Source organism: Taudactylus pleione, unplaced genomic scaffold (genome assembly GCF_031769625.1).
Source record: "Taudactylus pleione unplaced genomic scaffold, aTauple2 ptg000768l, whole genome shotgun sequence".
NCBI classification, from domain to species: domain Eukaryota; kingdom Metazoa; phylum Chordata; class Amphibia; order Anura; family Myobatrachidae; genus Taudactylus; species Taudactylus pleione.
Window position 1 is genome coordinate 687,010 of NW_028285170.1, and position 23,063 is coordinate 710,072.

Consider the following 23,063-nt stretch of genomic DNA (forward strand, 5'->3'; position numbering starts at 1 on the left):
CATATCTGTCCTGTCACACTGCTGGGGATATGGGGACCCTAGACATAGTATCACATATCTGCCCTGTCACACTGCTGGGGATGTGGTGACCCTAGATGTGAGGATACGGGGTTCTCTCAATCACCCAGACACCGAGCAGATGAAACCAACGTGATGGTTTATTTTTCCACAGCACACAGAAATAGATAATATGTCAGGACAAGCAGTAAATCCAGTGAACGGGCAATAAACAGGTAGCAGTCCAGACAGAGGCAGTCCCAGTAGAGTATAATGTCCCAGAACAATTCCACGAAATAGCTAGAGACCCTCAGTCCCCACAGTAGAAACTATCACTGATCACGCAGCAGTGCATAGCGTATGTCCACTCAATCGCTTCCAGGACCCCACACGTAGAAACTATCAGAGATCACACAGCAGTGATAGTCCCTGGGTACAATCAAGCATTTCCAGGACCCCATACAGTAGAAGCTAATCACAGAACACACAGCAATGAATAGCGTATAGGTCCTTGCAGAATTTCCAAGTATAAATCCACAGAACTGGTGATGCGTTCCACTAGTACCTTGGCAGAGCGAGACCTCTTAGCCAAAGTCAGCGACTAACATGTGGAGTTGCCTTTGGTGACATGTTTTAAAATCTTCCAATTTCCCACGATATTGTGACCACCCGGGGGGGGGTTGCACCATCTCCTGATTGGTGCGGGTCCCTTATGCTGTCATTTTCTCCTACCTCCTCCGGATATTACTTCCCTGACGAACACCTGCTGGGATGGTTCGGTTCGGGCTACCAGATTCACGTGAGACACAAAACAGGCAAATGGAAGGAGGAGTAAATCCTGAGCGTCCCCTGGGGAGGTGGGAATTAACTTAGAGGGTCTTTTGTTCTGAAAGGTGTCACCTTGCTCTAGTGGTTACAAATAACACAGACATATGGACCAGGCTAACATCAAGGCTTATCCAGTATTAAACATTACAATTACTTACATTATTATAGTACAGTACATAATAGACATGCTAATGGAAATGTGTGTCCTGAGAATGATCACACATACACTAGGAGACGGATGGGGGACACAAAAGGACTAAAAAGTAAATTGATCTCTGCAATGACTGAGATGCTGCCAGTAAATTTGTAACACACATCCCATGTCCTCACACTAGACATAGTGTCACAGATCTGCCCTTTCACACTGCTGGGGATGTGGGGACCCTAGACATTGTCACAGATCTACCTGTCACACTGCTAGGGATGTTGGGACCATAGACATGTCACAGGTCTGCCCTGTCACACTGCTGGGTATGTGGGGACCTTAGACATAGTGTCACAGGTCTGCCCTGTCACACTGTTGGGGATGTGAGGACCCTAGACAATGTCACAGCTCTGCCCTGTCACACTGCTGTCGATGTGGGGACCCTAGATGTAGTGTCACAGATCTGCCCTGTCACACTGCTGGGGATGTGTGGTCCCTAGACATAGTGTCCCAGATCTGCCCCGTCACACTGCTGGGGATGTGAGGACCCTAGACGTAGTGTCACAGATCTGCCCTATCACACTGCTGGGGATGTGAGGACCCTAGATGTAGTGTCACAGATCTGCCCTGTCACACTGCTGGGGATGTGAGGACCATAGACATAATGTCACAGATCTGCCCTGTCACTCTGCTGGGGATGTGAGGACCCTAGACATAGTGTCACAAATCTGCCCCGTCACACTGCTGGGGATGAGGGGACCCTTAGAGATACTATGGACAATATATTTTGGAAATATCTTAAAATGAAACACTAATGATAGATATGTATTCCCTGATATAAAGAGCTTTGACATTTTTTATTGTTCCAACCTGTTTGTTGCAACATTTATGAGATGCCTCCTTATATACTTGGTAAATGCCTCATAAGGAGTTATACCTAGAGAGCTTTCCCCATCCAGTGTATATGGTTAGGTTACTGTACACACATCACTTATATACAATGTATTCAGTCACTGTGTGTCTCCTACAGATGGATCCAGTAACAGAAATACCCCAGAGAGATGTCCCTGTCCTCTTTATTCACAGGATTGTACAAAGGAGAATCACAGGATCACACAGGGGCATCAGGTAATAAAGGCTCTTCCCGAAAATTGAAATTGACCTGCATTAAATAATTAATCTGCATCTAATTGATTGTTTTACATGCTGATATTATAGTATTATAATTTTTACTTAGATATAAATTACTCAGACATTATTAATATATTATTTTGTTTGGTGGGTAATTTAGGATGAAGACCTGATTGATATTAAGGCAGAAGATATAGAGGGAGAAGAGACTTATGTAACTGATGTGAAGGCAAAAGATACAGAAGGAGAAGAAGAGACATATGTGACTGTTATGAAGGCAGAAGATACATTGGGAGAAGAAGAGACGTATGTGTCTGTTATGAAGGCAGAAGATACATTGGGAGAAGAAGAGACGTATGTGACTTATATGAAGGCAGAAGATACAGAGGGAGAAGAAGAGACGTATGTGACTTATATGAAGGCAGAAGATATAGAGGGAGAAGAAGAGACGTATGTGACTGATATGAAGGCAGAAGATACAGAGGGAGAAGAAGAGACGTATGTGACTGATATGAAGGCAGAAGATACAGAGGGAGAAGAAGAGACGTATGTGACTGATATAAAGGCAGAAGATACAGAGGAAAATGAAGAGACGTATCTGAGGGGTGATCAGCAGTGTAAGGAGGAGGAAATCCCTACAGATATCAGCACAGGTGAGTAATAAACATGTATTACAGAAAAGAGTCATGTATTCTCCTTGCTCAGTCACTACAACAATCTCTTATCCTACACCCTCCTCTGTTAGTGAGCAGTTTGTTAATTTCTAAATCTAATTAGAGGCGGTTACTGCAGATCCGTCCACAGTTTAAGAGAGACATGGAAAGGCAATCAGACCGTGACTGAATGTCTTTAATGGATGCAATATTTTACTCATACCAGAAAATAGAACAAATGGCGGATCTTAGTATAGGACTCGGTATGGGATGCCGGCAGTCGTCTAGCATACCTACACTTGTTGTTCGGTAAGCTAACCCTCCCCCCCACCCCGCTACTTACCTTCGGTATTCTGGCGGTCAGGATGTTGGGATTGTGATAGGCATCGGTATTACGGCTCCGGTAATATCAGTGTCGGCATTGCGGCTGCTGGGATATGGACTGTAACCCATAGTATGTATCAAGTAGAAATATGTGAATCCTCACCACACTTCTGTAGACTGGTTTCCACACACACTCTGCCCACTGCGATGAATCAGGGCTCGAAATAAGTCAGTGGATGAGTTTAGTAGTGGACGCGTTTAGTAGTTCTGTGTGCTTGGTGCAGGGCTGTATTCCAGATTTTGACATCATTATAAGTGGTTCAAAAAGTGTCCAAGTGGATGACGTTATCCTGATTTCCATTACCCATGAGTGGAACCTTACTCAGATAAGCATATCCATACACTACATATTTTACAGCTATCATTTCGTGTTTTATTTACTACACTATGAGCGCCTTCATGTTATGTTACTTTATTCCTTCCCTACCTTCCATGGTTTGTAGTTATAGTAAGGCCGGTCACTAATGTCCTATGTAATGACAGTACCCAGCAGTGACTGTATAATCTTTGTGTACACTGTAAACTTGTCAGACACATTTTCAGAGATCATTCTCATGGGAGAAATAACATCCACCACTACCTGCTGGGGACAGTAGATAATGGTTCTCAGTGGTTGTTACTCTCCTTGTTCCTAATGGAGGGCCTTGGGGTTACCAAACTCCCTATGGGAGGCTGCTGTCATTTCTTTCCATACCTGGCCCACTCAGGGCAGAGGAGATAAGATGTGGAAGAGGTGATGGGCTCTGGAGCTGGTGGTAGTAGTGGGTCACCCCAGCCATGCCATGCAACTGCTGCTGGTTTATCATGAATCTAAACCTAGATCTAGTCCTTGGGGGGCACCAGGAAAGCTGGGAAAAGGAAGGAAGAAGCAGTAGGAGGTGGTAGAGATAAGGGGGAAGGGGAAGCAGATGGAGACAGAGTGGGAGAAGGAGTAAGATTGAGTCAGCTGCAGAAGAGGATGGTACTACTGGGAGAAGGCAGAGCCATGAGCCAGCAACCTGCTGCTGAAGAGCCCAGCTTCTCTGTTGTTGGCTGCTGCAGCTTCGGCCCCTGTTACATCCTTCCTCCGCTGTTACCACCTCCCACTGGCTGCTGCCTTAGGTCTGCTTGGACTGGATGACACAGAGGCCCTCATTCAGAGCCGGACACTCTGATAGAGCGCTCGCTCTGAATCAGGGCCGTCCCTCTGTTTTTTTTGAGCGGCCTCCTGGCCGCTCGCATAGCTGTGGGTGACCACCCACAGCTATAGCGAGCGGCCAAAAAGATGACCATCGCGACCATCGGGCTTGCGACGAGACCCTTGTGGTAGGGTCTCGTTGCCGCAAGCCCTGGAGTGCTTTCGGCTCTATCAGAGCCGAGAGCACTCCCACTGACATCACTTGTGATGTCAGTGGGGCCGGCCCCAGACGGTAGGCGTTCCCATGGGATCGCCTCTGTCTGGGCAGACACGCCCCCGGGCCCACCCACCATAGGGGGAGTGCTGTCACTCAACATCGACAGCACGCAGAGCTATCCGGGTCTTGCGCATGCGCACGACAGAGCTGGCTCCGTCGTGCGCATGCGCACTGGGCCAACATCGACCCGCTTGCGAGCGCGTCTGAATCAGGCTCAGAGTACAGAGGCTGGAGCCTGAAGGGGTGGCTGTACGGTTTAGAAATATACAAGCAGAGTGTAAATAAAACTCCCAATGACAGACACAGGGACAGGACAGCACTTGGTTCCTGGTCACCTCCGGAGGTCACACACCAGTCTATGGAGCCCAGCCCTCCTGTCTCTCCCTGTATCCAGGGACCTCCAGCCTGTGAGGGGCGACCGGCTTTTTGCATCCAAGGATGCTAGTTTTGGATTTTCTGAGCGTACCCTCCCCTAGGGACAGCTTCTGTATGTCATATGGTCCAGTGTCCCCCAGATTGGATGTGAGAATAAACAGTTGGTGCTGATTATCGCTAACATAAATAATAATAATCCCTTAGTACAGGCTAAGCAGCTGTTCAAAAGTAAAAACTCTGCAGTTTCATAAATATGAACCAAAGAAAAACATCACATGACCTGCGCTATACCAGTCTGTGTGATAAATATAATTCCCAGGTGCAATTCAGAAGAATATCTAATTTATTAAAAGCTGTCTAATAAATATTGCATGGGTCCCAGCATAATACAGATGTTTTACAATAATAAATTGATTTTATATATATATATACTTGCAAGCAGGGCCCTCTGACCTCTATGTCTGTCTGTTATTACTCTGTTTTGTTTTATAAATGTTTCCAATTGTAAAGCGCAATGGTATATGCTGCGCTATATAAGAATCTGTTAATAATTAATAAATAAATATATCACTATACATCAAAACAATATCCACGTAGGGCTAACCGCTTCCTCTCACAATCATATAGAGTAATCCCAATGTCTGTGAGTAATAAGAATTGGAATGTTAGTATAATCCTCCTAAAAGTCACTGTCCAGATTTGTAACTTGCTGATAAAATAAGTGTAATGCCGGGCTTGTCATATTCTTCTAAGATCTAAAGTGTAGGAGCCAGACCACCGTCCTTACCAAAAAAATGATAGGAGTGAGGAGCACAGCTCTGTGTGTTATCCAACTGTTATACACACTATACTAGTCCACAGAATGGCCGCAGTTGAATGAATATAGTAATATGGAGCCCTCCTCACTTCTCTGCACAGCTAATCTGCTCCATCCCCCCCCCTCCTCCAGTAATAATAGAACACATTTGCACATAAAACAATGGAGCCACAAAGTACTACAACCCCCCTCTCCGGGGCCACCTTCCTGAGCACCTACTCCCCCGGGCAACCAACCCCCACTACACAGGGGGTACCCCAGGAAAACCACCCTTCTGCAGCCACAATGCTGTGCAGCTACCCCCGGGCAAACAAACCTTCCCCGCGGCCACAATAAGGAGCACCTAACCTTCCCCCCCCCCTTTAAATTAACTGCAATGGCCACACAACTATGGGGTACCCACCGGCAAACCACCCCTCCGGAACCATCCAGCCCTCCATTCCCCCTCGTGGTCACAACGCTATCTCTTTGAAGCTGCTCTGCAATCCCTGGCCATGCATAGACCCTCTTACCGGAGAGCTCTATGCAGCCGGAGTTAGGATGCAAGCCGGGACAAAGTGGTGATGTGACGTCACCACAGGCTGGGACGGAGAGGAGGAGTCGGCGCAGTCCAAGACAAACAGGCACAGCAGTCACCGCAGGCAACTCTCAGCACATGCACTCCTGTGTATGAAATGACTGCTGCAATGCTACAGAAACTAATCTCCGCTGGGGCTGACAAGGATCTGCTTCCGCCCTCCATGCAAAATCTGGCAGCCAGGCAGAAAAATCTGGTCACCATGACGACCTGGCCCACAGGATTTGTCGAGCCCTGTGTTAATGGGTATACACCGTAGTTAGGTGGGACCGGGTTATGTCACAGTCAGATGCCAGCACTAACCCTGATAGTATGCAGAGGGGTTTATGTTATCACTGTGCTGTTATCACTGCATGTTACTCTCATGTTACAGAGTAACCAGCACAAATGATTACAATAAAGCTGTAATCCCTGCTCTATACATAACAGCGTAACATGTCAGGTGATGAGTTTTACATTGTACCTTAGAGCATTGTTCGTTTATCCATTTGATGGTGATTTAAGGACCTTTAATTATAGTCTTTATGAAAAATTATATTTATGGGGACATTCATATATTTATTTTATTCCCAGCAGATGGATGTAATAGCAGGAATATTTTGAAGGAGAATATAGTTTTATCTACAGATTGTGAAGTAGAAGATAATTACATCAAACAAGATTCCCTGGGAGAAAACCCCATTACCCCAATTATACATCCCGTATCTCACAGTGCAGATGTATCACCTGATCCTGCGTATAATGAGGAATGTTCTCCTGGTACATCTATTACAGCTCTTAGGCTAGATAAAATATTTTCTTCTATAGAAGCCAGAAGTCTTACACAGAACACAAATCATATTACCCATCAGCCACCTAAAGTATGTGAAAGGCCATTTCCATGTTCTGAGTGTGGTAAATGTTTTACACAGAAATCACAGCTTTGTAGACATATGAGAAGTCACACAGGTGAGAAACCATTTCCATGTTCTGAGTGTGGGAAATGTTTTACACAGAAATCACAGCTTCGTATACATCTGAGAAGTCACACAGGTGAGAAACCATTTCCATGTTCTGAGTGTGGGAAATGTTTTACACAGAAATCACAGCTTTGTAGACATCTGAGAGGTCACACAGGTGAGAAACCATTTCCATGTTCTGAGTGTGGGAAATGTTTTACACAGAAATTAAATCTTGTGATACATCAGAGAAGTCACACAGGTGAGAGGCCATTTCCATGCTCTGAGTGTGGGAAATGTTTTACAAAGAAATCACATCTTGTTATACATCAGAAAAGTCACACACATGAGAAACCATTTTCATGCTCTGAGTGTGGGAAATGTTTTACACATAAATCAAATCTTGTTACACATCAGAAACATCACACAGGTGAGAGGCCATTTCCATGCTCTGATTGTGGGAAATGGTTTACACGGAAATTACATCTTGTTACACATCAGAGACATCACACAGGTGAGAGGCCATTTCCATGCTCTGAGTGTGGGAAATGTTTTACACGGAAATCACATCTTGTTATACATCAGAGAAATCACATAGGTGAGAGGCCATTTCCATGCTCTGAGTGTGGGAAATGTTTTACACAGAAATCAGTTCTTGTTACACATCAGAGAAGTCACACAGGTGAGAAACCATTTCCATGCTCTGAGTGTGGGAAATATTTTACACAGAAATCATATCTTGTTATACATCAGAGATATCACATAGGTGAGAAACCATTTCCATGTGCTGAGTGTGGGAAATGTTTTACACAGAAATCACATCTTGTTACACACGAGAGAAGTCACACAGGGAAAAAGCCATTTCCATGTTCTGAGTGTGGGAAAACTTTTACACAGAAATCAGATCTTGTTTCACATAAAAGATGTCACACAGATTAGCTACTCTCATATCCTGATTATCAGAAATCAGGTCTCATTAGACCACCCTTTATTTACACTAGAGAAACAGTGTTTACAAATGAAAATGTATTTTTTAAAGATAACATCTTATTAAACAGCATTTATCCTGACCTCTGACATTTCTGTTTTGTGAGTGGTCATAGTTTGCATTACAGTCCTCGTATCTGCTGTTACTTTTCTTGCTCTATTTTGAAAGGAAAGTGACTGCAGTGTGTAAAGTAGGTTTTGGATTTGGATAACCCAAATGGTATAAAAGGGTGTAGAATGACATTAGGAACAGTGACCAAGGCGGAAACAGAGTTCTGTCATCTAATAACAGACCATAAGGTCTGAGACCTGACAGATAAGTTTCTGCCACCAGCCCCTTCCCCTCCGTTATATCCTGCTATTCCCTCTCTGCTCCTTCCCGAGCTTAGAGAATGAGGCTATAAAGATCTATGAAACTTAATATTGTACTGTATGTACTAATAATTGTATACATGCTACATTGTAATATTGTACTGTATGTACTAATAATTGTATACATGCTACATTGTAATATTGTGCTGTATGTACTAATAATTGTATACATGCTACATTGTAATATTGTACTGTATGTACTAATAATTGTATACATGCTACATTGTAATATTGTGCTGTATGTACTAATAATTGTATACATGCTACATTGTATGTACTAATAATTGTATACATGCTACATTGTATGTACTAATAATTGTATACATGCTACATTGTAATATCCCATCAGACCCTTAGCACTCCTCTCCCTCCTTGCCCTTACCACCCCTCCCCTTCTGTCTCACCAACTCTGACATCCTTCTCCCCTGCTTCTGGAGAGGAAGTCTTGGCCCTCATATGGTCCTCCCCTCCTTCCACCTCCCCTCTTGACCCTATCCCTTCCCGTCTCCTCTCCCACTTGTCTCCTGCCTGTTCCCATCTGGCTCACCTCCTTAATCTTTCCCTATCATCTGGCTCTGTCCCTTCTGCATTCAAACATGCTCTTGTCTCCCCCATTCTTAAAAAACCTACCCTTGATCCTAACATACTTTCAAACTATCGACCCATCTCTCTTCTCCCTTTTGCTTCCAAACTCCTTGAGCGTATTGTCTACAACCGCCTTACCACCTTTCTTTCCTCCCACTCCCTCCTTGACTCATTTCAATCTGGCTTCCGATCTCTCCACTCCACGGAAACTGCCCTCACGAAAGTCAGCAACGACCTCCTTGCTGCCAAATCCAAGGGCCACTACTCTCTGCTCATTCTCCTTGACCTCTCTGCTGCATTTGACACTGTAGACCACCCTCTCCTCCTGCAAATCCTTTACTCTCTCGGTTTACGTGAAACTGCCCTCTCCTGGCTTTCCTCCTACCTCTCTGATCGTTCCTTCGCTGTGTCCTCTCATGACTCCTCTTCCCCTCCACTTCCACTAAAGGTATATGTTCCCCAAGGTTCTGTTCTTGGACCTCTCCTTTTCTCCCTATATACATCCTCTTTAGGTGAACTCATTAACTCCTTTGACCTCCAATATCATCTCTATGCAGATGATACTCAAATTTACCTTTCCACCCCTGAGCTCACCCCTGAGCTCCTTACCCGTATCTCCAACTGTCTCTCTGCTGTCTCTTCGTGGATGTCCCAGCACTTTCTTAAACTTAACATGTCTAAGACTGAGCTGATCATCTTCCCACCCTCTTCCACGACATCACTTTCCACAATTTCGTTATCTATTGATGGCACAACTATCTCCTCTAGCCCCAAAGTGCGCTGTCTTGGAGTTATCCTAGACTCCTCCCTCTCCTTTAAACCGCACATTCAGCACATCTCGCAGTCCTGCCGTTTTCACCTAAAAAATATCTCCAGGATTAGACCCTTCCTCACCCAGGATGCCACTAAAACCCTCATCCACTCACTGGTCATATCCAGATTGGACTACTGTAACCTTCTCCTAGCTGGCCTCCCAGTCTCTCACCTCTCTCCACTACAATCTGTTCTCAATGCTGCTGCTCGGCTCATCTTCCTCTCCAGACGTTCTATATCTGCTTCCCCTCTCCTTCAAGCCCTACACTGGCTCCCCTTCCCCTTCAGATGCCAATTCAAGGTTCTTACATTCACCTACAAAGCCCTCACCAAATCCTCTCCCGCATACATTTCTGACCTTCTCTCCCTTCACACTCCTACCCGCCCACTTCGCTCAACTAATGCATGCCGCCTCTCTTGCCAACTGATTACTTCCTCCCACTCCCGCATCCGAGATTTTGCCCGTGCTGCTCCCTACCTTTGGAATGCTCTCCCTCTCCCTATCAGACTCTCCACCTCTCTACAAATCTTCAAACGGGCTCTCAAGACCCACTACTTCATCAAGGCCTTCCAGCACTCCTCCTAACCCACCTCATGCTCTTTCCTTCCTATCTTCCCCTTCTGTGTCACGCCTGTCTGTCTGCCCCTCCCCTTCTGTGTCACGCCTGTCTGTCTGCCCCTCCCCTTAGAATGTAAGCTCTCATGAGCAGGGACCTCTTCCCTCATGTGCTTCTCTTTACATTTTCTTCTACTCTCTACTCCCCATTAGGGCACCTATCACGGGACCGCCAACTCCCGGCAGCTTATTGTGAGTGCTTTAATCACTATTTCAGCAATGTATATAAGTTGTGTCCTTGTCCTGCACTGTAATGTACTGTAAGTTACTTGTTTCTTGTTCACTTATTAGTTCTATGTACTATGTAAGGCGCTGCGGAACACTTGTGGCGCCATATAAATAAAGGATAATAATAATAATAATATTGTACTGTATGTACTAATAATTGTATACATGCTACATTGTAATATTGTGCTGTATGTACTAATAATTGTATACATGCTACATTGTAATATTGTGTAGATTTATTTCTCTGGTTCTCCATGTACAAAATGCAGCCAATCATCTTCATGTATTGGGATTCGAGGGACTGAATGTTTGTCATGTGTTAATTAACTAAACAAAGTATTATTAAAAACTGCTATTTATTATACTGAACCAGTTTCATGCATCCAATTATTTCTTTACGGTTTATATTGTTTTATATGTCATGTACACAAACTAGAAGGTCCACAAACATCTGTGGGCTAATGTCATGTAGCAATTATATCATTCCCATTACAAAGCTGCTGTCTCCCTGGGGGATCCATGAATATTGTGGTATATCCATCTCTGAGACACATCTGGGTGCTGTGTGTGATTACCAGCTTCATTCTTACAGGCTAACAGCGTATACACTAGAAGTGGTCACTGTACTCACCAGGACTCTGCAGTATAAGGAGACACCTGCGGATACACTTGTGTAGATAAATCTCTCTGCGATGGTACATTTGGCAATGGCTGTGCCACATTTTTTTCAGCAGAGTAAAATACTTTTCACATTTTATCCAAAGAGGAATGAAAATGATGATTATCTAGCAGGGAAAGCACCAGCGGTCACAGCCCCTGTATGACACCAGTAATATATTAGCATGGAGCAGTGTGTGCAGTCAGTGTGATGATTATCTAGCAGGGAAAGCACCAGCGGTCACAGCCCCTGTATGACACCAGTAATATATTAGCATGGAGCAGTGTGTGCAGTCAGTGTGATGATTATCTAGCAGGGAAAGCACCAGCGGTCACAGCCCCTGTATGACACCAGTAATATATTAGCATGGAGCAGTGTGTGCAGTCAGTGTGATGATTATCTAGCAGGGAAAGCACCAGCGGTCACAGCCCCTGTATGACACCAGTAATATATTAGCTTGGAGCAGTGTGTGCAGTCAGTGTGATTATCTAGCAGGGAAAGCACCAGCGGTCACAGCCCCTGTATGACACTAGTAATATGTTAGCATGGAGCAGTGTGTGCAGTCAGTGTGATGATTATATAGCAGGGAAAGCACCAGCAGTCACAGCCCCTGTATTACACCAGTAATATGTTAGCTTGGAGCAGTGTGTGCAGTCAGTGTGATTATCTAGCAGGGAAAGCACCAGCGGTCACAGCCCCTGTATGACACTAGTAATATGTTAGCATGGAGCAGTGTGTGCAGTCAGTGTGATGATTATATAGCAGGGAAAGCACCAGCAGTCACAGCCCCTGTATGACACCAGTAATATGTTAGCATGGAGCAGTGTGTGCAGTCAGTGTGATGATTATCTAGCAGGGAAAGCACCAGCGGTCACAGCCCCTGTATGACACCAGTAATATGTTAGCATGGAGCAGTGTGTGCAGTCAGTGTGATGATTATCTAGCAGGGAAAGCACCAGCGGTCACAGCCCCTGTATGACACCAGTAATATGTTAGCATGGAGCAGTGTGTGCAGTCAGTGTGATGATTATCTAGCAGGGAAAGCACCAGCGGTCACAGCCCCTGTATGACACCAGTAATATGTTAGCATGGAGCAGTGTGTGCAGTCAGTGTGATGATTATATAGCAGGGAAAGCACTAGTGAATGTATGATTCAATAAACAAATACAGTATATTTCACATAACTCAATATATACAGATATATTTCATATACGTACATATAGTTACAAGTTACAAATATCCATATACTGATATATCATACAGAGCACATATATACAAATATCCATATACTGATATATCATACAGAGCACATATATACATTAGTCAGTATTAGAACCACTCGTCAGCCATGATGCTGCAGCAGGACTCAGCTATCATGGTCACTATAAGCACGATATTACATAACTTGTTTTTCTCAATGTAGAGAGTATAAAGAATACAATAAGATCTTTCCTATTACGCACAGTCTGAGCTATATACCACATATATAGATACAGCCCACGGAGCAAGGATGTTAGCAGGACACGTAGCCTCCTCCATTGTATTCCAAGGACAGGACGGAGGATTCTAATAATACTAATAAGAATAAACTATGTCTCCATATTATTATAGATGTATTATCAGATTATGCCAGAAGTCATCCAGTGCTTGCATGCCATAGAGGTAACAATCATGTTAGAGGGCGTGATAATGTGTAATGGTTCTGTAAATGACATGACCAGTGTATAAAAGATCTGTGATTTGTTCTCCTCCTTGTTACTTGTGCACTAACCCTGAGAGATGCATTTATACTCTCAGTAACATTAATTAATAAAGTACTTATTCTTAATAATATCCGTGCCGGAGGAATTACTTGGTGAGGCAGCACCTGGGAGAATTCATTCCTGTATAAAAGGGATTTTCTATAGCTGGAGGCACTGGCTTCCAGGACTTACAGAATGCACCTCATCATGTATCCAGTGTAACCATAGTGACGGGTGGAGACTACTTGCTGATTGGCCAGTGGCTTGAGGGTCTTCACTAGTCATCTCTCGATATCTTGGTGAGTAATAGAAATTATTGTATTTATAATACATGTTCCTATACTCAGAGATAGTGTGAGAGAGATAATATTGGTGATCGGGTGTCTTCTACTAGGTGTTGGACTCATAAATATGTGAATTTGACATAGTGTAGCTGCATATAAGTGATTTTGTAATTAAATTATTGAAGTAGTAAAATTAAATTAAATTGATAAATAAAATAATAACATATTTTAAACTATAGTCTGATCAGCTATATATATATATATACATATATATAAAAAATACAATAATAATAAATATAATTGGCAGTTTATTAATTTACTGAACGTTTAAATTATAAGTAAGAATAATTGAAATTTGTGACGTAATTAGAGACATTTATATTGATATGTGGAATACTTGTTGGGGTGGAGCCATTTTTTTTCTTAAGACAGACGTGTCCCAAGGTGTAGTATAGACCTGTAGAAAATATGGGCGCTGATATTTCCTTGGAGAAAAGGGCTAAAATTCGCTCAGAACAATCATGTGCATATTACATCATGAAACAAATGAATCCTGATTACCTGCAGTTCTGTGATGAATGGTATAAATTGACAAAAGGTAACAGGATGTGTTTTCCTGTGTATGGAACATTTAACACAGACAGTTTAGATTTAGTTGGGGAAAAGATTTAATCTCTTCTTTGAGCACAGCACAGAGAAAAACATTTGCAGTGTTTACATAATTGGTATCATCACTCTATAACCAGGGATAGGAAACCTCAGGCCCGGGGGCCGCATAAGGCCCCCAGAATCATTTGGTCTGGCCCTCTGAACTTTTTTCTGCTAGACTCATCTGGCTAGCACTGTGTACCTAGAATGGCACCCTGCAGCCAGAATCTATGCAGCAGTGCCACCTGGAGCGTCCTTAGGATGCTTCAGACAGTCACACTGCTGCCCTCACAGCTCCCTGGAGCATCTTTGGGATGCTCCAGGCATTGCTTTAATCACCAGTAATTGTGGTTCGCCCCCCCCCGTGTGACATCACACAGAGGGGGCGTGGCCTGAATAGAGCCCACAAATAATGTTATATATATCAAAATGGCCCTCGGCAGAATAAGGGTCCCTCTCCTCTGCTCTAAACTGTATAAACTGCAGACTGTAAAGGGGGGTGTTTAGCCCATGGTTCCAGTGTGAGATAACACCTTATACCCTATGCTCCCACAGAATACTTGTCCTCCTGCATATTGTCCATTGTTCCCTGAAAATATCACTGGTATATCAGATGTACAGTGGCATGATGAATTACAGATGGCAGGTCTTGCATGTAAGGTGGTAGATTCCCCCAGACAAGTACCAGTATTTGCCTCACAGCCTGTATCTGCATCAGCTTCGTTGGTTTATGCAGAAGGAGCACGTCTGTAATTACCTAAGTCAGCATCAGTTGGTTTATGCAGAAGGAGCACGTCTGTAATTACCTAAGTCAGCACCAGTTGGTTTATGCAGAGGTAGCACGTCTGTAATAACCTAAGTCAGCATCAGTTGGTTTATGCAGAAGGAGCACGTCTGTAATTACCTAAGTCAGCACCAGTTGGTTTATGCAGAAGGAGCACGTCTGTAATTACCTAAGTCAGCATCAGTTGGTTTATGCAGAAGGAGCACGTCTGTAATTACCTAAGTCAGCATCAGTTGGTTTATGCAGAAGGAGCACGTCTGTAATTACCTAAGTCAGCACCAGTTGGTTTATGCAGAGGTAGCACGTCTGTAATTACCTAAGTCAGCACCAGTTGGTTCATGCAGAGGTAGCACGTCTGTAATTACCTAAGTCAGCACCAGTTGGTTTATGCAGAGGTAGCACGTCTGTAATAACCTAAGTCAGCACCAGTTGGTTTATGCAGAGGTAGCACGTCTGTAATAACCTAAGTCAGCACCAGTTGGTTTATGCAGAGGTAGCACGTCTGTAATTACCTAAGTCAGCACCAGTTGGTTTATGCAGAGGTAGCACGTCTGTAATAACCTAAGTCAGCATCAGTTGGTTTATGCAGAAGGAGCACGTCTGTAATTACCTAAGTCAGCACCAGTTGGTTTATGCAGAAGGAGCACGTCTGTAATTACCTAAGTCAGCATCAGTTGGTTTATGCAGAGGTAGCACGTCTGTAATAACCTAAGTCAGCATCAGTTGGTTTATGCAGAAGGAGCACGTCTGTAATTACCTAAGTCAGCACCAGTTGGTTTATGCAGAAGGAGCACGTCTGTAATTACCTAAGTCAGCATCAGTTGGTTTATGCAGAAGGAGCACGTCTGTAATTACCTAAGTCAGCATCAGTTGGTTTATGCAGAAGGAGCACGTCTGTAATAACCTAAGTCAGCATCAGTTGGTTTATGCAGAAGGAGCACGTCTGTAATTACCTAAGTCAGCACCAGTTGGTTTATGCAGAGGTAGCACGTCTGTAATTACCTAAGTCAGCACCAGTTGGTTCATGCAGAGGTAGCACGTCTGTAATTACCTAAGTCAGCACCAGTTGGTTTATGCAGAGGTAGCACGTCTGTAATAACCTAAGTCAGCACCAGTTGGTTTATGCAGAGGTAGCACGTCTGTAATAACCTAAGTCAGCACCAGTTGGTTTATGCAGAGGTAGCACGTCTGTAATTACCTAAGTCAGCACCAGTTGGTTTATGCAGAGGTAGCACGTCTGTAATAACCTAAGTCAGCATCAGTTGGTTTATGCAGAAGGAGCACGTCTGTAATTACCTAAGTCAGCACCAGTTGGTTTATGCAGAAGGAGCACGTCTGTAATTACCTAAGTCAGCATCAGTTGGTTTATGCAGAGGTAGCACGTCTGTAATTACCTAAGTCAGCACCAGTTGGTTTATGCAGAAGGAGCACGTCTGTAATTACCTAAGTCAGCATCAGTTGGTTTATGCAGAAGGAGCACGTCTGTAATTACCTAAGTCAGCATCAGTTGGTTTATGCAGAAGGAGCACGTCTGTAATTACCTAAGTCAGCACCAGTTGGTTTATGCAGAAGGAGCACGCCCAAAAATACTTCAGTCAGCACCAGTTGGTTCAGATTCGAGTGATGATACTGAGGAATTAAAATCAATTTATTATGAACATGATGTTGTAAAATCTGATCCTGAACAGTCTGTTGGGGAAACAAAGGATAAAACTGCTTATGAGCTTAAAAAAGAAAAAGCAGCAAAGTTACAATCTGAGGCAATGATTACTAAGGAAACCTAGAGAAGTGCAGGAAAATATAAGGACTAAGGCCCTCATTCAGAGCCGTACGCTCTGAGCAGAGCGCACACTCTGAATGAGGGCCGCCCTCCATAAAAATGGAGCGTCCTCCTGGACGCTCGTATAGCTGTGGGTCACCACCCACTGCCTATACGAGCGTGCAGTTTGATGGCCACGATGGTCGTGACCATCGCGACCATCGAAACTGCGAGCCGGAGCCTGCGGTTGAGGTTTTCAACCGCAAGCTCCGGAGTGATTTTGGCTCTATCAGAGCCAAAATCACTCCCACTGACATCACTAGTGATGTCAGTGGGCCGGCTTCTGACGGGAGGTGTTCCCGTGGGAACGCCCCCGTCAGGGAGGCACGCCCCCGGCACGCCCACCAAAGGGGGCGTGCTGTCAATCAACATCGACAGCACGCCCCCTTTGATCAGACACAACGAGCGAAGGAAAGTCCTTCGCTCGTCGCGTCTGGCGCATGCGCACGACGGAGCTCCCTCCATCGTGCGCATGCTCAGTGCACACCATCGACCCACTTGCGAGCGGACAGCCGCTTGCAAGTGGGTCTGAATCAGGGCCTAAGACAGTGACATTACAGCCTGTGTGTGTATATACAGAGCCAGGAGAGCAGGGAGGGAAAGATTGGTTCCGCTGTGGGCCCCATGGAGACAGACAGATTTGCAGCCTTAATGCAGAATTTACCTGACCCGAAAAAGAATTTGCAGAAAAGTTGTAAATATGTTGAAACTTTATCATTATTACATGAGCCCACAGGGAAAGATTGGAAGCAGCTTATGTTAGCTATGTGGCCAGAGAACAGTGTAACATCTGAAGATATCATTACTGAGGTTATGCTTAATGCTACGCAGCTAACAGCAAAAGAACGGAAAACAGTTGTTAAATGAGTTGAGGAACAGTTGAAGCTACGTAGTGTTTCCACAGCAGATTGTATGGTCTAAACTGTATCAGACTAAACCGGATCTCTCTGAGGAACAGTTGAAGCTACGTAGTGTTTCCACAGCAGATTGTATGGTCTAACTGTATCAGACTAACAGGAACTCTCTGAGGAACAGCTGAAGCTACGTAGTGTTTCCCCAGCAGATTGTATGGTCTAATTGTATCAGACTAAACAGGATCTCTCTGAGGAACAGCTGAAGCTACGTAGTGTTTCCACAGCAGATTGTATGGTCTAATTGTATCAGACTAAACAGGATCTCTCTGAGGAACAGCTGAAGCTACGTAGTGTTTCCACAGCAGATTGTATGGTCTAAACTGTATCAGACTAACAGGATCTCTCTGAGGAACAGCTGAAGATACGTAGTGTTTCCACAGCAGATTGTATGGTCTAAACTGTATCAGACTAAACCGGATCTCTCTGAGGAATAGCTGAAGCTACGTAGTGTTTCCACAGCAGATTGTATGGTCTAAACTGTATCAGACTAAACAGGATCTCTCTGAGGAACAGCTGAAGCTACATAGTGTTTCCACAGCAGATTGTATGGTCTAATTGTATCAGACTAAACAGGATCTCTCTGAGGAACAGTTGAAGCTACGTAGTGTTTCCACAGCAGATTGTATGGTCTAATTGTATCAGACTAAACAGGATCTCTCTGAGGAACAGTTGAAGCTACGTAGTGTTTCCACAGCAGATTGTATTGTCTAATTGTATCAGACTAAACAGGATCTCTCTGAGGAACAGTTGAAGCTACGTAGTGTTTCCACAGCAGATTGTATGGTCTAAACTGTATCAGACTAACCAGGATCTCTCTGAGGAACAGTTGAAGCTACGTAGTTTTCCACAGCAGATTGTATGGTCTAAACCAGGGGTCTTCAAACTTGGCCCTCCAGATGCTGTGGAACTATACATCCCAGCATGCACTGCACATAGTTTTAGCATGCTGTTATATCAAAAAGGTGGCAGTGCATGCTGGGATGTGTAGTTCCACAGCAGCTGGAGGGCCTAGTTTGAAGACCCCTGGTCTAAACTGTATCAGACTAAACAGGATCTCTCTGAGGCAGTTGCTGATTATCATAAGAGGTTAATGGACAACCTATAGGATTTTGGTGGTATTACGGATGAGAATGTACAGGTTGCGTATATGGTAAAGGGATTGTTTATGGAAGGACTTAATGAGACATTATGTGAGAGGGTAACAATTCAGTATCCAGAATGGAAAGAGCAGACTTTCAGCTTTTTGGTGACTGCTGCTAAAAGACATGAGAGAAACATTTTGCAGAGAAAGTAAAAAACAAAAGAGAAATTAATGACATTACAGATTAGGAATCTGGAAAGTACTGTGCAGGATAACCGTAATAGAAATTGTTTTTCATGTGAAGAGTTTGGTCACTTTCAAAGCTGTGCCCGATGTTACTGTTACAACAGAGCATATTACCATTCCCAATGTGTCCCCCTCCCAGATTTATGGGCAGGAATGGGGAGTTCATTCCTGGATCCAGAGCAAGTTTTCACCCTCCTCCTCTTACTAGATTTTTTTTTTTCAAATATATTTATTTGATTTTTTTAAAAACAGAAACATACAATATATGTGGTATACCAAACATTGTGTCAGTCAGGGTTCAGCCTAGGATCGACTATCTGTTACCTCCGTACCAGCTTCCCCTGACTCCTTGTGGTCAGACGTCTGGTGCGAGATGCTGAGTATTCTGCCTTAGGTGCTTTTGTGGACTTCCATGGTCGGCTGTGTGTGTTGGGAATCGGAGTTCCCATCATGGGCTCCACCATGACATTTCCTCTGATGTGACAGTCCTCCTAAGCAATGGTAGCATGATCTTCAGTCAGCTGATGCTGTGCTCCAATTATCTGCTACCCCTGGGTATAAATCCGCCTCCAGAACTCCAGGAAGTTGCCTGATCAACAGCTGTCACTCCTAGTGTACTAGTTGAGTTTTGTTCCAGGTTCCCTTGGTTTCCACATCTAGTTACTGGTGTTTCCCTGTGAGCAGCAGTGCGACCTACATCTCTGCCTGTATTATTGGTCAAGTGCACCCTGTGGTGCAAAAGTGCATCTGCACGCCATTTCCCTGTGTATTCCGTGTGTGTTAACCTGCGGTGCTAAAGTGCTTCAGCACTCCTCTCCTTGTGTTCCCTCGTGTGCCACCTCTCAGTGCAAATGTGCGTCCACACGCCATTCCCTGTGTATCCCTTGTGAGTTTACCTGTGGTGCTAAAGTGCATCTGCCCGGCATTTCTGGTGTATTCTTCTAGTGTACCTTTCAAGGGTCAATCCCAGTGTACCTCTCAAGTGCTAATTCTAAGTACCATCTTCTAGTTAACTCCTTGTGTAACAGTGCCTTGGTTAGGCACTTTCCCTGGTCCATTTGATATCCACAGTCTCTATTCCACGGAATCTTGAATACCTGGTCAAAGGACCGCGACCTGCCTGCAGGGTGCAGCTAAGCCCATATCCCGCTTGGAGGGGTCACTGGTGAACACCTCCCTGCAGGTTAGACTCCACACCATTAACCAGGTCTCTCATGTCCAAGATCTGTGGACGAGGAGTTCGGTTATCCAGGTCTCTCATCTCTGACTTCTTCCCTAAACTCAAGACCACTAACGGCATACCTGACACATTGGTACGTATATGTATACATATTTCAGAAATGCATTAAGTAAACCACTTTAATAATAAAAGCGGAACACAATAGAGGGAATAAAAAGGAGAAGGGAAAGAAAGGTAACAGAAAGGAGGTAAACTGAAGTAGATGAAGGGATTACATCTCAATACAAAGCAATACAATACAAATCAGTCATCTTTTGTGTCTCATCTCTAAACTGACTCTAAGAGACGTTTATAGAGGTACAATTCCGTTTTTTCAAATACTTTGAAGATACAAGGCTGGGTTTCTGCTGATAATGTCTCAACATATGGTCCCCATTTATGGTAGAATTTAATAACATCTTTCTCTATATTTATAAAGGTGGAATAACGATCATGAAAAATAATATTAAGCAGCATGTTATGAACTGTCGTGAGAGAAGGAGAAGACCTGGAGATCCATTATTTCAATATAGCTTTTTTGGCTGCTGTTACTAATATTATAAGGAAAGGTTGCATTTGTTTATTTAGTCCCTGTAATTTCCATTCTGTAAAATCTGCACATAAAAAAGCAGCCGGACTTTACATAAAGGAGGTTGAAAATTTTGAATTAATAAAGTGTAGTATTTTATACCTAAAACATTTAATTTGACAACATTCCCAAAAGTTGTGATAAAATGTAGCTGAGGGATGTTTGCATTTGGGGCAGGAGCCTGTCTCCTCTACAAAATGCTTCCTCTGGGCTTGGAATATATAAGCACCATACAATGTGTTCACATGGACTTCTTGAAGAGAAGTAGATTGTAAAACACGTAGAACAGAGTCGTAGTGTAAAAATATATCAGTGTCTTGTGTTATTGAGGGTATATTCAATGCCCATGATTTAACCAAGCCTCTGATAATTAACACAGGTCATCGGTATCAAGTCTGGGTATAGGCATCTAGTCCTATAGGTATTTTGACGTATCAAATTCAACAGGGACATCATTGGATCAGGAAAGTCTTGTCCAGACATAGCTTTCGGGAGAATTAATATAATGACGCATTTGAAAATAAGAGAAAAGATGGTGTCGAGTTAGTCCATATTTTTCTTGAATAGCCCGATATGATAAAAGAAAGCCACCAGGGTCAAACACATCTGCAATCTTTTTAATCCCCTTAAGTTGCAATCTATAGTAAGTAGCGTTTTCTATAACAGGTGTAAACATAGGATACCCCAAAAGGGAATAAGAGGAGGTACACATGGGTTTCTCTTTAGGATTTTGTTTATCATCCACCATGTGTTATATGTGTCTCGAAAAATAATATTATCATCTATCTGAGCAGGTAAATGAGATTTAGGGGTGTGAAGCAAAGTACCTGGAGAATATGGATATAGGAGAGCACAATAGAATTCATAAGACGTGTAAATACTTCTTTCCCATAACCTATCTGCAATATATCGGGAAAATATAGAGTGGGAGAATTGTGAAAGATCAGGCGTTCCCAGACCCCCATTACTGCGTGTCTTCTGCAATATATTGGGAAAATATAGAGTGGGAGAATTGTGAGAGATCAGGCGTTCCCAGACCCCCATTACTGCGTGTCTTCTGCAATATATCGGGAAAATATAGAGTTGGAGAATTGTGAAAGATCAGGCGTTCCCAGACCCCCATTACTGCGTGTCTTCTGCAATATATCGGGAAAATATAGAGTGGGAGAATTGTGAGAGATCAGGCGTCCCCAGACCCCCAATACTGCGTGTCTTCTGCAAATTACAGCGAGAGGTTCTTCATTTACCATTTTTCCATATAAGTTTCTGAAAAGACTTTGACAATAGCTTAACATCCTTCTGCCGAATGTTTAAGGGAAGCATCTGCACAACATAGGACAGTTTAGGGAATACAATTGATTTTATAAGCGCAACTCTTCCCATTAATGAAAGTGGTAGTAATTGGCATTTTTATAGCATTGCAGTAATACAAGTAATCACTGGTGTAAAATTAATGTTATAGAGAGTAGATAATAGGGAAGTAATTTGTATTCCTAAATATTTAAATTTGGTAGTCACCACTTTAATGTCTTGGAAAGATTCCCCTAATAAAATTGTATTCCTTGCTGTTCCCAACGGCAAAAGTTCAGATTTATTGATATTAATTTTGTACCCAGAAAATGTTCCAAATTCTGAAATGATATCAAAAACTATAGGAAGGGAATAATTTGGATGGGATAAAAATAAAAGCATATTATCTGCAAATAAAGCTAAAGCTACTACATTTATGTTAATGCCTTGAAAGTCTGGGGAATGTCTGATAGCTATAGCTAAGGGTTCTAAAGACCTCTTGCTAGATTTTATAGAGCAGGTTTTTGCCCCCCTCCTCCTGCTGGGTTTTACACTCCTCGGTTTAAGCCTGTCACAATGGATCCAAACACACGGCCTTTTGTTCATAAGGGAGGGGTCAATTCTTTAGCTTGCCCATTGGATGAGGCGTGTACCAATATACTTGCATTACAGGTGCCTAAGGTGCCTGAACCTACAATACAAATACAAGTAGGTAATGATATTTACCCTTTCTTACTAGATACAGGTGCTGAGTGTAGTGTCTTAAAGGACAAAGGGACTATTTCAAAAAACATCACAGACTGTTCAAGTAGTAGGAATTACTGGTGAAATGATGACTCTCCCAGTTTCTACAAAACAGGACATTACACGAGGACTGATTTCTACAACACATGCAATTATTCCTTCAACAAAAGCTCCATCAAATTTGTTAGGGAGAGATTTGCTGTGT

The 23,063-nt window shown here is 43.4% G+C and overlaps 1 protein-coding gene across 1 annotated transcript in view; it reads left to right on the plus strand.

The window, feature by feature from the left end:
• Positions 1-8,915, plus strand: part of LOC148476844 (uncharacterized) — a 370,508-nt gene extending 361,593 nt beyond the window's left edge. Inside the window, exons 11-13 of the mRNA XM_088457573.1 lie at positions 2,001-2,098; positions 2,262-2,754; positions 6,875-8,915. Coding sequence (XP_088313699.1) covers positions 2,001-2,098; positions 2,262-2,754; positions 6,875-8,178 — 1,895 coding nt within the window. The 3' untranslated portion in view covers positions 8,179-8,915. The remainder of the gene's footprint in view (positions 1-2,000; positions 2,099-2,261; positions 2,755-6,874) is intronic.
• The last annotated feature ends 14,148 nt before the right edge of the window (positions 8,916-23,063 follow it).